Source organism: Balaenoptera borealis (genome assembly GCF_965194805.1).
Source record: "Balaenoptera borealis genome assembly, chromosome: 3".
NCBI lineage: Eukaryota > Metazoa > Chordata > Mammalia > Artiodactyla > Balaenopteridae > Balaenoptera > Balaenoptera borealis.
The window spans coordinates 113,160,407-113,176,411 of NC_138866.1; the positions used below are offsets into that span (position 1 = coordinate 113,160,407).

The 16,005-nt window shown below is 50.7% G+C and overlaps 1 protein-coding gene across 2 annotated transcripts in view; it reads right to left on the reverse strand.

Annotated features, from left to right (window-relative positions):
- Positions 1-7,818: 7,818 nt before the first annotated feature.
- UBAP1L (ubiquitin associated protein 1 like) overlaps positions 7,819-16,005 on the reverse strand; it is a 29,149-nt gene continuing 20,962 nt past the window's right edge. For both annotated transcript variants that reach the window (XM_082383405.1, XM_082383404.1), the window contains exons 4-6: positions 13,735-13,941; positions 9,826-9,927; positions 7,819-8,776 (exon numbers count right to left, since the gene is read on the reverse strand). In XM_082383405.1, coding sequence (XP_082239531.1) covers positions 8,642-8,776; positions 9,826-9,927; positions 13,735-13,941 — 444 coding nt within the window. In that variant the 3' untranslated portion in view covers positions 7,819-8,641. The remainder of the gene's footprint in view (positions 8,777-9,825; positions 9,928-13,734; positions 13,942-16,005) is intronic.

The following is a 16,005-nucleotide window of genomic DNA, read 5'->3' on the forward strand; positions in this document are numbered from 1 at the left end:
TTTCTGACCAGGTGACCTTGGGCAGTTCTTAACCTCTCTGAGCCTCAGGTGGCATCTGTCAATGAAGACTGTTGGGAGGTGAGCGAGCTAGTACACAGAAGGAGCTTAGGATAGTACCAGGCCCACAGCAAGTGTCAGTAAACCCCAGAAAACTTAACACCCTCAGGCGAGGTCAGTCATCTTGCCAGTAGCAGTCGTTCTGGCTTCAGATGGAGAAGGCAAATGATGACTACATGGTGTGGTTGGGAACCTCAAAGAGGGCCTTTGGCCTTGAAAGCATCTTCCACCATTCTTCCTGTTTGGCCATTATCTCCAGAGTGTAACCCCGGGACCCTGCACTGTCTTAGGGTCATAGGCCTGGTGGGGTGGAAGGGCAGGCATGTGAGTCCTCTCGCCAGACACTGAGACGGTGTCATCCCTGTGATCCTTGGGCCCCAGACCCTGTACCCAAAGGCACTGAACCCTTGGGGAGCTCAAAATACTTCTCTTAGCTTCAGCAGCAGTGACCTACCTTGAACCCCGAGAACAATTATCACTCAGCCATTTCCTTGGCCACCTGCCCCCACGTAGCCTGGCATCAGGGTGGGCAGAGCAAAGCTGCTCATCACAGAGACAGGGCTGGTCACCTTCTTGACCAGCAGTGCCCACCTCTCTCCTCAGAGCTCAGCCTGGCCCACCACAGAGAGCATGGTCACTGCTTCCAGCCTGCTCAGGGACACTGACCCATGCTTGTTTCTGTCCAGCCCTGCTGCCATCAAAAAGGGGCCATGTGCTCCCCAAAGGAGCACATCACAGGTATCCTGAGCCAACTTGGACCTCTGTCTCTTCCACGGAGCACTAGGGGCCTCGTGCAGATTAGCACCGGCACCCTCCCAGCAGCCACAAGGATGCCTTACTCACTCTGGTCCCAGCCACGTGGTCCCTCCAGGCTCTGAGGGGCTGGGCACTAAGGAATGGGGACTGGTTGCCTTTGTCCCCTGAAACCACTGTGCTGATAGTGTCATCCCAAGTACCCAGAGCTTCCCTTAATACTTTCTGTGAGTCTTTCACCTGGCAATTCAATGAAACCTCTTTGGAAGCCAGTTACCTTTGGCATGGCCACTCCCCACAGGGCTAACTTTCATGGTTTCCCTCCTTCCCTACCTTCCTCCCTCTTCCTTCTGCAAACACTCGGGGCACCTCCTCTACCACAAGCTGCGCCAGGCACGGGGGCAGAGAGACAAAGCAGGTTTGGTCCCCACCCCCAGGGCTTCACATGGAATGACGGAGGTGCCTCTTCAGCAGTTACAGGACCACAAGGTGTCTCTGATGGATATAAGCCCCTTGGTGAGACCCAGGACCTCCAAGCCTCCTGGCTGCCCACGCCTCGGCCCCTATTTACCTCATCCTGCTTTACAGTCTTAGACTTTTCTCTAGATTCGAGAGGTGACAGGACACCCTCTGCCCCATTTGGCGCTGCCTTTACTCGTATTCTCTCATTGCATCCAGCAGAGTGCTTTGGTTGTCAGCAAGAGAAACCAACTTTGGCTAAGTTAAGGAGAGCAGAATTCTAGTGGAAGGACATTGGGTAGCTCCAGGCTCCCAGGGAAGGTCAGAGCACTGGCTGAGAAAGGACAGAATGAGTGTGCTCAAGGTTCCAAGGTGACACGCCAGAGTTGGCCTGGCCCTGTGCAGGTGACATGTGCCCACCCCCTGGTCAGGAGAGGACAAGGCACTTTGACAACAAGAAGACCTACAGCTGGAGGAGGTAATTCCTCCAGGTTCACTGGTTATCATTTAAAAATAAGGGAGGGGCTAACCAAAGTTTATCCAAGTTTGCTTTCTAAATCAATAAACTCTGCCAAATACTCAAAAAAAAAAAAAAAGGGAGAATGGCCCCTAGCTGGGTGGCCAGAAAACAGCAGTGTTCACTATGGTCTCCCTTCCATCCCCCATGTTGGCACCACTGTGTCAACTCTGTAGCTCGCTGGCTGCAGCATCAAGTCCAAACTCCTCAAGGCCCAGCCACAACCCTCCAGGCACACTGAGGAGCTCACCACTTCCCTCCCACCCCAGGTGGTTTCATGCCTGGGTGACAGTGGCCTGGAATGCCCTTCCTCTCCGTCTCCATGTGAAGAACTCCTGCCCATCCTGCAAGACCCAGCTCAGTTGTGCCCCCTCCTGGACGACACCTCATGCCAGCCTGAGGTTCATCTCCCAGCCTGGCTCAAGCTCCTGCAGGTGGGGGCTCACCTCTGCCTGGAGGCTGCCCTCCCTGCACCAGCATCGGCGGCTTAGGACCTGTCTGTCCCCATGGCGGAGCTCCTGATGCTCTCCTCGCCACCCCCCGTCTCCTCCTTGTGCCCAGCACAGGGTCGGTGGAGGTTCATGACATTGCTTGGCTGCTGAGGGTTTCAGAATCTGTGATTAAGCCATGCCCTGGGCTGGCCTGTCCTGGGTCCCTGGTTCCCCAGCCCCGTGGCTTCCATCCTTCCACCCTCGGGTGAATGTCTCTGTTCAGCCTGGAAACATTTTCTTAATGGCAAAAAATAAATATATAAATAAAATCATAGGTTAAAAATCTCGAGCAATAAAACAGCAGATGACGTTGCATGGGCAGCTTCCCAGAGGACACAGAACACACGTCTCCTGCGCGGGTGGCCTTATAAGGACAGGTTCAGGAGGAGAATGGGCAGGAGGCAGAGCCACCCGCCAGCAGAGGGGGAGGTTGGCGTGGGGGTGGGTGCCCCACCGCTGGGCTGGGAGTGGAGCCAGCAGGCTCGGACCCAGCTCCACCGGAGGAGGTGGAAAAGTACCACCTCCAGAGGTCCTCGCTGGGCCAAAGCCCGCCTGTCCTTCCGCCTTCCCTGCATCGGCAGCACAGGCTCTGACCTGCTGCCAGCCAGCTGCCACACTGCTACACCGCCCAGCCGAGCACCGGGAAGCTGCCCACCCTAGGACAGGCCATTTCTCATTCTTCTTCCCACTTCCCTGCACTCGTGGCCCAGCAGGGCTTGGCACCCAGCTGGCACCCAGTAAATCTGTGTTGGCTGGAAGATTAGTAAGGGAGTGGTTGTTTGGTGGTAGTTTTAGCTCATCAGCTGGGCTGTAGCACCTGGAATACAGGGGCAGCGCCTTCTCAGGGAGACCAGTGCACAGCTGAGCAGGTGCTTAACAAAGGATTTGGTGCTTGAGTGGGGCCTGCCTTTGAGTAGGGCTGAGCGATCAGTTCTTACCTCACTCAGGATCACTTTGTCCCCGGCACGAAGGCACACAGCTCCACAACTGCTCCAGAGAATGCCTGTGACAGGGGCTTCACTCCTCCTGAGGACAGTGTGTGGGGGTATAAGAGAGAGAGGGAGTGTCTAGGAGATTCCTGGTTGTTTAAGGGTTCCTCTGAGCCCAGCATGTCTGGGAACAAAGCCCTCACCCTTGGGGTCACAGGGTGAGGGGAGGTGTGCACCAGGAGGCCCTGTCCTGAGGGAGGGGCTCTGGAAGCCTCCCTCAATCTCATTAAGAAAGGCTCTTTCCAGAGCTCCCTAAAGCCCCAAATCCTCCTTGAAGCGAGTCTAAAAAGAGACAGAATGGATGGCGAAATAAGGTGAAAACTGGGGTTGCCACCCCGTCCCTTGGCAGGCCTTTTACTCAGCCTAAACCTTATCATTTATGAGCCACTGTTCATGAGGTAAGCATTGCTGTCTCCCTGAATCCTCTTTTAAAAGGCAAAGCGTGTTTCTCTGCAGGGGCCCACAATCACCTCTCTAATCACCAGATAAGACAGGAGGACAGGGCAGCCAGAGGTCAGGATGGGGAGGGGGCAGGGAGGGAGTGTGGAAGGAAGGGGGCTGAGAGGGGAGGAGGGTCCAGGAAGAGGAAGCTCCTGACACCTCCACGTGATCCTTGGAGGCCAACTGTGACCTGAGGGCGCATCCTCGTCCACTATCTCCAGAATGGAAGGGTCAGGGCCAAGGGGAGGCTCTGGCAGCCCCTCAGCTGGCACTGCTCCCGGTGCCAGGAGAATGTTGTCAGCTGCAGAAGGTTGACTCAAGTTGAAGCAAGAGCCCCAGAGGCTCCTGTTAGAGGTGAGAGAGGAGAAGAGCCAGCTGTGTCAGCTTGAGCCTGGTGAGGGCCCAGCCTCAGACCCTGACCCCTGGGTAAGGCCTGCTCCACTGTCATTCTGTTCCAAAATAGAAATGTCCTTTGTATAAAGAGTAACGCAAAACACAACAAAACTCCCTTATGTGACTGCCTGAAATTCCACCATTAGTCACGTATTATTTTGGGTTAAGCATTGCCCACTGTGCTGGACTGAATAATGGTCCCCCAAAGACATCCATGTCCTAATCCTTGGGGTTATCTACCTTACATGGTAAAAGGGACTTTGCAGATGTGATTAAGGATTTTGAGATGGGCGATTATCCAGATGGGCCCAACATAATCATAAAGGTCCTTATAAGAAGGAGGCAGAAGGGTCAGCTAGTTAGAGGGCACACATTTCCCTGGGAAGAGAACACACAAAGAACTTGAGGTTTCAGCCTGAAATAGTTTCTGAGGGCCTCCCACACACACACCACACCCTCCCCATCAGAGTCAGGAGGGCTTCTTCAACCTGCTGGCACTGGGTCTCTGAGGGAACACGGTTGGGACACAGAAGAGGAGACAGAGTATATGGGGACAGAAGTAAAAGCAAAGCCTCAGGGAGAACTTGCTTCATTCTGCATCCTTGGGCCAGGCCTTGGTCACCACCTGGTCCCCTGACTCCACCATCCACCTGGCTTCCTCTCCAAGGGTCACATTGTTTAGACTCTGGCTTCTGGTAGCTGAGTGTGTCATCTGCTGCTCTTTCAAGGGGCCACCAATGACCCTTACTGTTAGCTGTAGAGTTTATCTTTCTCCCAGAATCCTCTGCTCAAAACACCTTCTTAAACTCTGCTGACCAAAGAGGTTGAGTCACTGGGGGAGAGGTTCTCCCAGGTTTTCTGAGTTTGATTATAAATGCTGGAGATTTGTTAACCATAATGATAATGAGAAGGATGACAGAGTAAAGGTAGTAGTGATTATAGAACAAAGCAGGTTATAAATATGTATAAATAAGTAAATAGCTACTAGATGCCATGTCACAAGCTTCCTCTACACTCTCCTGTTCAATCATCCTAACTGGGAAATTTTAGTATCCATACTTTATGAATAAGAAACTGAGGCACAGAGAGGTTATGTGACTTTCAAAAGGTCATATAGATAGTTTGTAATAGGGCTGTAGTTTCAGCCCAAATCTGACTTCAGAGTCCATGCCTTTAACTATCACACTATTCTACCTCCTAAAAAATAATTTAAACTAACTGTGCCCATTGATGTCTCATTTTTAATCAAGCAATAGTTTTCTATGGATGGGAAAGTTTGGGGCAGGTGGGAGAAGGATGGGGGAGTGACATGGAGGAAGGCCCTGTGACGTGGGGGAGAGGCCAGCCAACTGGTCGCCTCTAAACAAGGGGACCTAATAAGGTGGCAGACTGAGGCCAGATTACCTTAATCAAAACATAAATAGCTTTGGATTTAACATTACATCTTAGAAATTGAATTTGAATTTTACTGTCTTTTCCAAGAGCAGTTTTATTTTTGACTAACTTAATGCCATCTCGCCGATTTCTCAAATAGTTTTACGTTGCCTGCAAGTTATTTAAAGCAAGTTTCAAGGCCAAAGAATATTTTTAATGTAATTTCAAGTTGGCAGGCATTGAGGCTTAGTGGAAGGCACCCAGGGGCTGGATGGGCCTCAGGAAACCTGGGTTCTAGTCCCAAACTTGTTGTTTAAGCCTGTGTAGGCCTCCAGAAGTCCTCACTGCATGTTCAAACAACATTTTATTTGCGTTTTTTACAGGCCTCAACTCCAGGTCCAGCCCTGTTTGTTGCATGGAGGGGGCTGAGAGGTTTTGGTTCTGTGCTAATTGCTGCAGGTCATTGCTCAGGGCAGCTGAGAAGGGCAGAGGCATCAGCATCTTGTCTTCTGACCTCTGCTTGCCTAAGTCACGGGCAGCTCCAGCAATTTGTCCCCTCAATCCCTGGGGACCTCCAGAAGCTAGGCCTGGGGTGACTGAAGACAACTTTGGTCCCAACCTGCCCAATCCCCAAATGAGGAAAGACTGACATAGGACCACAGATTGTGAGAGCAGAAGCCAGATCTCTGGCTCTGATATCAGACACACTGGCCATGGGCCCATTACATTGAATAAAAATCCCCAGAGATACTGGCCTAAAAACAGACACGCAGATGAATGGAACAGAATAGAGAAACCAGAAATAAACCCACACATATGTGTGGTCAATTAATTTACAACCAAGGAGCCAAGAATATACAATGGGGAAAAGACAGCCAGTCTCTTCAATAGATGGTGTTGGGAAAACTGGACAGTCACATGCAAAAGAATAAAACTCGACCACTATCTCACACCACACACAAAAATTAACTCAAGGGAATTAAAGACTTGAATGTTAGATGTGAAACCATGAAACTCCTAGAAGAAAACATAGGCAGTAAGCTCCTTGACATCGGTTCTGGTGATGAGTTTTTGAATCTGACACCCAAAGCAAATGCAACAAAAGCAAAAATAAACAAGGGGGACTACATCAAACTAAAAAGCTTCTGCACAGTAAAGGAAACTATCAACAAAGTGAAAAGGCAACCTACATAATGAGAGAAAACATTTGCAAATCATATATCTGATAAGCGGCTAATATCCAAAATATATAAAGAACTCATACAACTCAACAGCAAAAAAAAACACACAATATGATTAAAAAATGGGCAGATCTGACAGGACATTTTTCCCAAATAAGACATACAGGTGGCCAACATGTACATGAAAAGATGCTCAGTATCACTAATCATCAGGGAAATGCAAATCAAAACCACAATGAGATACCATCTCACACCTGTCAGAATGACTATTATCAAAATGACAAGAAATAGCAAGTGTTGGTGAGGATGTGGAGAAAAGGGAACCCTTGAGAACTGTTAGTGGGAATGCATATTGGTGCAGTCACTATGGAAAACAGTGTGGCGGTTCCTCAAAAAATTAAAAATAGAACTACCATATGATCTGGCAATTCCACTTCTGGATATTATCTAAAGAAAACAAAAACACTAACTTGCAAAGGTATCTGCATCCCCATATTCATTGCTGTACTATCTACAAGAGCCAAGATGTGGAAATAACCTAAGTGTCCACTGATGAATGCATGGATAAAGAAACTGTGGTGTAAACATACAATGGAATATTATTCATTGTAAAAAAAGAATGAGATCTTGCCATTTATGACAACATGGATGGGCCTTGAGGGTATTATGCTAAGTGAAATAAATAAGACAGAGAAAGCAAATACTGTATGATCTCTCATATGTGGGATATTAAAAAGCAAAGAAACAAACAAAAACAAGCTCATAGATACAAAGAATTGATCAGTGGTTGCCAGAGGTGGGGGATGGAAGGGGGGGAAATGGGTGAAGTGGGTCAACAATAACAACCAAAAAATCAATTAAAAAAAGAAAAAGAAAGAATCTCCAGAGAGCTTCTTATAAAAACAAAACAGATTCCCGCGGGCTGCCAAGCTGGACTTTCTGAATCAGATTATCCAGGAGTGGGGACTTGGACATTTTAACAAACTCCCCAGGGCATTCTTATGGATAGCAGTCAGGGCTAATCACTCCACTTATCCTAGGGAAACTTAGGCCCAAAGAGGCCTTGAGCCAGTCATCAACAGAACCAAAATCAGAATTAGGTCTTCTGACCCACAGTTAGATATTCTTTGCAACCCAAGACCAGAAACCTACAGGACCCAAAGAACAGCACATCATTTATTTGTTTTAATTTTCTTAAACTCAAAGTTACTAATGCCCATAGTTTAAAGAATCAAATATAGGTCATTTAACACAGCTTATACGAAAACACATAGTTCCTCGCCTATGCAACTCCATCTGCCCCTCCCCACAAGGAACCACTTTCAACTCTTTTAGCTGATTCTTTTGGTATTGAAGGAAACCAGACTGTCACCCCAAAATATGCCTCTTCGACATAATTATTTTGAGCTGAAGGCAATTAAGAAGCAGCAAATGCAGGAAAAGCTCTCTCTACCCTTCCCCTCTTTTCTGCTTAAAGGCAGGATATAAATTCTCCTTTTCTGGAGACAGATTCTTGTCAGCCCAGAAGTGTACCAGGGGAACCTACAAACAAACCTTACTCCATGAGTTCCCTCCCATATATTTACCTTCCCACAGTTTGCCATCCTTGGAAGCCTAAAACTGTTTTTTCCTTTGTCCTGTCATTTCTCTACAAATGTATTGTTCTTTGTTGAAGATGCTATATAAGCCAGAGTTCTAAACTGCTATTTCGAGTTACTTTTCATTGAAGTTTCTCAGGCATGATGTGTGCCGCATGCATTAATTAACTTTTATTTTTCTCTTGTTAATCTATCTTTTTGTTAAAGAGCCCCAGTTGAAGTCCTAAGATGGGTAAAGTTTTGCCACCTTTACAGTATTTATTCCCGCCCTTGGCATCATTTGCATTTTACAATGAGTATGCCTCAATTTGTTATTCTTATGTGGTTTTCATAATAGAGTCAGGATGGACTGCCAGGGATGCGTGGGCACCGCGAGGTGCGCCCAGGGTCACTGGGCGCAGGCTACCAGCTCCTCCAGGGCTTGCTCACGGCGGTTGCCGTGGACCAGCAGCACCTCCTTGATCCGGTCCTGCTGGAAGCCCATGTCGCTGAACTGCTCCGAGAGGCGCAGGAACTCCCCTGCCTGAGGAACAGGAGGCAGAGAGGGCGTGGGGGACTGTGAGGCTGGGCCTCTGCCCTGGGGAACCCCCTCCCAGGTGCCCACTGTACATACCCCCAGAAAGCTGTGACCCCCACAGGCCAGGTGAGCCTGATCCTGGGCAGCACCTGTGGTTTTCCTGTACCTCAGTGACATGGGCTCAAACCTCCCTTCCTGTGCCAAGGAAGGAGAGCCCAGCCAGGCTGCCAGCTCTCTCTGTCCGGCTTTCCTTCCCCACTCTGGCTCACTCCTGACTCCCTGTGCTCGGGTGCTGCGCTGGGGCAGGAAGAGGAAGGCTGCATACTGGTGCCCAGAGGATGCACAGCGCAGGGTCTCTGTCCAGGCCCCAAACCCTGCCAAGGTCTCACACAGCACAGCCTCTGCCTGCCTTCCTCCTCCGGCCCCAGTGCTTGAAACTTCCCTGCCCCTCCCCGCTCCTCCTCCTCGGCATCTCTCCCACCCCTGCATCCCTCCCTCAGCCTCTGTGAACACTGCTCTGCCTGGGCCAACTGCCAGTTGTGGACAGGTCACATTCACCAGGCACTTAGAATGTCCTCTTACTGGGACCACAGCCGCATGCGTTCTGGGTTTCCAGGTAGGCGGCACACTCCCCGAGCACAGAGTTCAAGCACCTTTCTGCTACCTATCTGGCTCCTGTCTGGGTGTCTGACAAGGAGTGAAAGTCAATGTTTGTTGTGTTGATTCAGTTAAATAACACTAAAGCCCTCCCTCTTGCTTCCTCCCCACCCCTTCCCCTTCCCCCTCCCCTACCCCTACCCCTTCCCTTCCTCCTCCCCTACCCCCTTCCTTCCCCTTCCCCTTGGGTCCTCTCCCCTTCCCCTTCCCCTTGGGTCCTCTCGCCTTCCCCGTGCCCCATCTCCCTGGGCTGCCTCCTTCTCCCCAGGGCTGAGCAAGCAGGCTGTCTCCTGTGGCCCGCAGGCCAGCTCTGGCACTGGTTCTCCCCAGCACACCAGGCTCGTGTGTGCACCTCACACCTCCCCTCCCCGGTGGCCCAGGCTGGAGGCCCTGCTGACCTGGCTCTCGGAGAACTGGAACATCTCCATGGCCTCATCCACCAGGCCCTCCTCGTAGCCCTGTCGCAATAGCCGGTCACAGGCGCTAAGGTAGCTGAGAAACTGGGACGGAAAGGGGCACAGAGGGAAGGAGGTTAAGAGGGGTGTCAGGGGCAGCAGATGGGGTGGAGGAGGCACACAAGGGCCTCATTAAGGCTGAGCTCAGGGCCAGGCTGACTGGGCAACCTGCCACACACAACGTGGCCCCAGAGACCCACGAGCCAACAGAAGAGGGTCAGAGGCCTCCCCTGGGGCCAGGTGGACAGCAAAGCCTCACCACCTGTCCCAAGCTGGGGGCTGGAATCCAGGCAGAGGGCTGTCAGGGTGGGCTAAGGTGTTCCCAGAACCTAAGTGGGGACCGGGCCAGGGCTCAAACATGGGTACCTACCCACCACCCAGCCAGGCTGCTTTCCCTCCCTGGTGAGCACCCACCTGTGAGAAGATAACCTCCTCTCCCACCCACAGCTGTGCACCCCACCCACTGCCAGACACATAACATCTTTGCCATCTAGGACCCCGTGGGTCCCACTCTCTGCAACAGTCCTGCACCAGCGCTGGAAAGGGGAGGGGACAGTGGAGGACCCACAGGGCGGAACACCTCTTCCAGCCACTCCCTGCTTAGTCATCAGGGGCTACTTTTGCCCTCAGGATAAAGGGCTGCCTCCCAACCCAGGTTCAGTGGCCCCACTTACCTCCGTCAGCAGCCCAGCTGCTCCCTCAGCACCCCCAGACTCCTGCACATCTGGCTCCAAGGCCAAGGCCAGCCTCACTCCTCTTCCCTGGGGAGCCTCTCCCCACCCCCCATCTCCACCAGGTGCTCCCACAGCACCCCATGCTTCCCTTCACATACAGCTTTGTAATTGCTCTACTGTCTTTCTCATCCACTAACTTTTTGTTCCACGAGGGAAGAGTTGTGTCAGTCTTGTTCACCACTGTGTTCACCACTGTGAACCCAGCATGGCAGGCAGGCAGAAGGAGCTCAATAAATGTATGCTGTGTTTATAAAATGAATTAAGAACTACCATCCGGAGCTTACAGCTCAGTGGGGGAGATAAACCAGATACAGGAAGACATGAGTGCCAGGCAGATCAAAGCAGGATTTACAGGGAGTCTGCCAAATGAAGGCTCCAGATGATTAGAATTACGGGTATAAGTGGAGGAGAAACAGGTCAGGTTTCTGCAGACCTTCAGAACTGGGCAGAAAACACAGATCATAACAGACTAATGGTTTTCAAACTGTTTTAGCTTCTGAACTGTCCAAGCACCAGGGGGCTTCAACAGTAACAGGGTAAGGTTGAAGCTGCTCTGGGAGAGCTGTGGGCAGGTGGAGGGAGCCCAGAGTCCAGTGCCCCCACCTCAGGGACCTTGCTCTGGGCACATTTTGAAAACCACCCAAACAAGCTCTCCTTGCACAGTTGAGGAAACTGAAGTCTAGGAAGGGCGGGCAGCTTGCCCCAGGTCCCAGGACTAGGGCTCAGATCACCTGACCTCTTGGCCAGTGCCTTGTCCATCGGGGGGCCAGCTGCTAGAGGAGGGGCTTTGAGCTGGCTTGAAAGTAGACAGGGTTTCAGAAGGTGAAAACAGGGGCAGGGCAGATGGGGGATGCTTCCTTCACCTCTTGGTTCATCGACAGCAAAGGTTCTCAGCCTTGGTGCTGACTGTAGCTACCTGGGAGCCTTAAAACTACTGGTGCCTCAGTATCACTACCCATAACCTGCTGACGCTCACCTCCAGAGGCCCTGGTATGACTGGTCAGGGGGACAGCCTGGGCACTGGGACTTTTACAGCTCTCCAGGTGATTCTTGTGTGCAGGCAAGGTTGAGAATCTCTGACTCAGTCCACAGCAGTAGACCCAAGCCAGGCTGCATATCAGAACCACGCATATCAGAACCATCTTTTAAATGATAGGTCTTTTAAAGTGATAGGGCCCTGGGCCCACTCCAGATCCACTGATTGCGACTCTGCAGAGTAGGTCCTGAGAATCTGCATTTGTAAGGATTCTCCTGCTTGGTCAGTTACCAGGCCTATCTCAGGCCCCAGGGTAGGTGAGGATGTCAACATCAGACTCCAGGATGGGACCTCCAGCAGTTATTGATTATAAACACATATTCCCCTCCATTCTGTGAATGGGGAAAGTGAGGCTCAAAGAGGGGACCTGATGTGTCTAAAGTCCCATGGCAAGTCTGGGCCTGGCCTATGGACCCTCACACATGCCACCCACACCTGTCCTGCAGGCAGTCAGTGGACACATCAATCCTTGTGGAAGGAAGGAAGGAGTGATGGACAAAGCTTATCTTTTGTATCTCTTCCTCTCTCCTTGGTTCTTCCAAGTGCCCTGTCTCTATCACCTGATGCCCTCCCTCCTGGACCATCGTCGTTCATCTCTTTTCAAAAGGATTTACTGTAGTGTTTGTCTTTCAAAGGGAGAAGGGCTGTGAACCCAAAGGAGATGCACAGTTAATTGTGGAGCTTCACAGAACAGAGAGGAATACTAACTTGGTGGGGGAGGATAGATGAAGTCATCCAATGGCCCTTCAGGCCCACCCCTTAGTGCCTGGCCCCTGACTGCTCACTGGGAGAAGACTCACCAGGCAGGTGGTCAGTCTATGTCTGGAAACACAATGTTCCTGATGCAGTGAGATTCTCCCAGCCCACCCACAGGGAGGCCAGTGCCCTGTGCTGCCTCCAGCTAATCTTCAGACCCCCACAGTGATGGCCCGAGACCTCAGCCTTGTCACAGGGTCTGGAGGGACTGAAGAGGCATGTCAGAGTCCCTACCACGGACTTGGCCCCTCACAGCCCTCCTAGACAGCTTCTTGGCCAAGGTCCTGGCTTTTCAGCGGCAGCTGAAGGTGGAGGCAACTTCTTAAATCTCAGATCAGCCTAAGGTGCTGCCCTGGAAGGTTCTCACACAGAAATTATCTGTCCCTTCAGGAACTGCCTTAGCTGCAGAGAATCACTTCTCTCAAGTCACCTTCTTCCCACATCGGTGACTGACTGAAGCAGAAGTATGAAGGCCTGACCATCTCATCCCCAATTAGGACAACTCTGAAGGGCCATATATGCTTCCGAGCTGTGGGGTTGGCTGTCACTGGGTCTACAAAGCTCAGCCTCTCCCTCTACCCATCCTTGCTTCTGTCATTTCCCTTACCCAGAAGTTGTTCCCAAGGGTCTCCTTAATAAATATCCTGTATGCCAAACTCCATCGGAGTCTGCTTCCTGGGGAACCTAACCTACAATACTGGTTTTCCCCATAGCTCCTAGCTGCATGTAAACACCCACGAAGTGCCCAGCAAATACTGATGACTAGATTGATGGATGGGTAGATGGAAAGAGAGAGAGATGGATATGGGTACGGATAAACTGTTGAGGGAAGTGGTTAGAGCCGTGCCATCCAATATGGTAGCCAGTAGCCACATGTGGCTATTTACCTTTAAATTTTAATTAATTACAATTAATTAAAATTCTCAGTCACACTAGCCACATTTCAAGTAACCACATATAGCTAGTGGCTACTGTATTGGACAACACAGGAATAAAACATCTCTCCTGCTGCAGAAAGTGTTATTGGGCAGCTCTGCAGAGATTCGTGGCTGCCCAAAGCTCCAGTCTTCTGTATCTGGGGCAGAGACTGGGACAGGAGTAGAATATTGAGACTCCCCAAGTAGGCATGGGGATTCCTGATAAACTCCTATGGAGGTGGTAGCATTAGGGTCTAGAAACTTGCTCATAGCCCCCAATAATTGATTCCAAGCTGAAATTCTGCCTCTAGAGAAAAACATAAAATATCTTCAAGTTGAAGATAAAAAGAGTGTGGCCACTCACCGGGCTCCAGCTCCACAGCCCCCCAGTTCTGGGTCCTCCACTCACCTGGCTGAGGCTCTGCCGCCCAGTCTTCTGTAGAGCCATGATGGCCCTGTGCAAGGGATACCCCAGGGCGACCACTGGCCTGATGAGGTCTTGCTCCTCCTGGCTCAGGGCGGACAGCAAGTCAGCAGAATCAGGGTGCAATCTGTGGGTGGCGAGAGGCTGGGGCACCTGCCCAGGAGGTGGCAGGCAGGTATACAGGCTGAGGGACTGAAACACAGACAAGTGGATGTGTCAGTTACCATGGAGGTGACACCTGGCTAGGCAGGACATTTTTAAAGATGCCTTTATGTACCACCCTCTCTACAGAGTGTAGGGGCTAATATTGTAAGGAGCTTGGAGTCCTGCAGACCTGGATTCAAATCCCAGCTCTCTACTGTTTACTCAGTTTACTCATGTGTAAAATGGATGCAATCATACCAGATAACTCACAGGGTTATTATAAGGCTTAAATAAGACAAGGTGAGAAAACTGATTAGCAAAGGGTCTGGCATACAGAAACTGCTAGTAGATGATAATACTTACTGCTTAAAACAACCCTGAAAGAGAAATATGATAGGCTCATTCTATTTTACAGATATTGAAGTCAAGGTTCAGACAAGTTAATGACCTGGTAAGCAACACACTTTTGGGACCTGAACCCTACTCAGAATCAAATCCAGGGTTCTTTACCCCACACCTTAGTAAGGGGGAAGCAGGGGTGATCTTCCCAGCCAGATCTTCCTTCTTGAGTTTGGCTGGCTGGGGCTTGGCTGGGCATGGAGTAGGGTAGGAACTGGGTACAGCTGTGGTGTTGGGGAAACCCACACAGATCCTGGACTAAGGAGGGTGGCTTGAAGGCACTTCAGTTGGTTTGGCTGGCATCACCCCTAACCCGTCCCCCATGAAGAAGCACCCATCTGCTAACCCCGAACGTACTGCCCTGTCCCCTCCTCCCCAAGAAAAGCCTAGCTGCTGCCCTGACTTCAGGAGCAGAGTGCATGTAACATGTGAATTCCCCACCCGTCCTCATCTTCTCAGGGGTTTCCCTGCCATGACCTCATCCTAGGATCTGCTCTTTACCCCAGGTGAAAAACATGCAAATCTTAGGATTTGAGTCTACCCTTGTGACCTTGAAAAAGATTCTTACCTGCTCTCTGCCTCAGTTTCCTCCTCTTCAGAACATCTGCCCCATCCTCCCCCCAACCCCGCTGTAGGATTGTTGCTAGAGTTAAATTTAATTGGGACCAGGGAAGAGCCATCCTGGCATCAGCAGCTAGTCCGTGATGTGGGTGTGACCTGTGCAGTTTACACAGCCTCTTCTTTGTTCGCTCTAAATAACTGTGTGAGGGGTTGCTGCCCACTTTACAGGTAGAGAAGAGATGGCTCAGAGCAGTTCAGTGACTTGCCTAAGCTCACACAGCAGTGAGTGGGAAATGCCAGACCTTGAATATGTCTTTTGGATTTAATTTCACCTTGGCCTTATTCTGTTGCATCTCCTGGCCTGACTGTGGAACTGCTGGGGGGAAGAAAGCTGTGCCTAACTGCCACCTCCTGCTACTAATCCTGACATAACCCATCTGTTCCAGATCCAGGTTTTGTGGAGTTTGATACTTACACAATTTGGACCACTTAAAGAAAAAAGACAGTTATGGATATAAAACTGTGTACAAGGCCTTGGAAGGAGCTAGTGAGGGGCCTGAGGCTTAAGCTTCATTGGCTTCACCATATGTTCATATCTGCTCCCAGTTCTTCTTGGTACACATCCTCTGTCCTGAAGCCTTCCCATCCTGCAGCAACCCTCACCTCTCTCTCAATACCTGATTCCTCCCACTGTACAGTGCTGCCTTGTCTTACACTTCCTTGCCCAACTCTCCTTGTCCTGTGCTTTTGACCTGGTCTCTTCCAACCCAGTCTCTTGAAGGAAGTAACTGTACAGTGAATATTCCTTGATTGAGCCTTCCCCTCACCCATCCTACAGCAAGCCTTGCTGGGTGGGAAGCCCTAGATCTGAGCCACATTCCCTGACTCAACAGACATTCGCTGAGCACCCCCTATGGGCCAAGTGTGCTGCTGGGTGCTGTGGAAACAAACATGAATGCGATCCAGTCGCTGCCCTAGAAGAATCATATTCCATTGGAAGAGACAGACACATATTGGGTAATTACAATTATTGTGACATGCGCCCTAATAGAAGCAAAGAAGGCACAGTGAGAAACAGAGGGATTAGGGACCTCTGAGCAGGGAATATTCTAGGCAAAGGGCCGCAGGAAGGACTGCATGGTATAGGGCCAG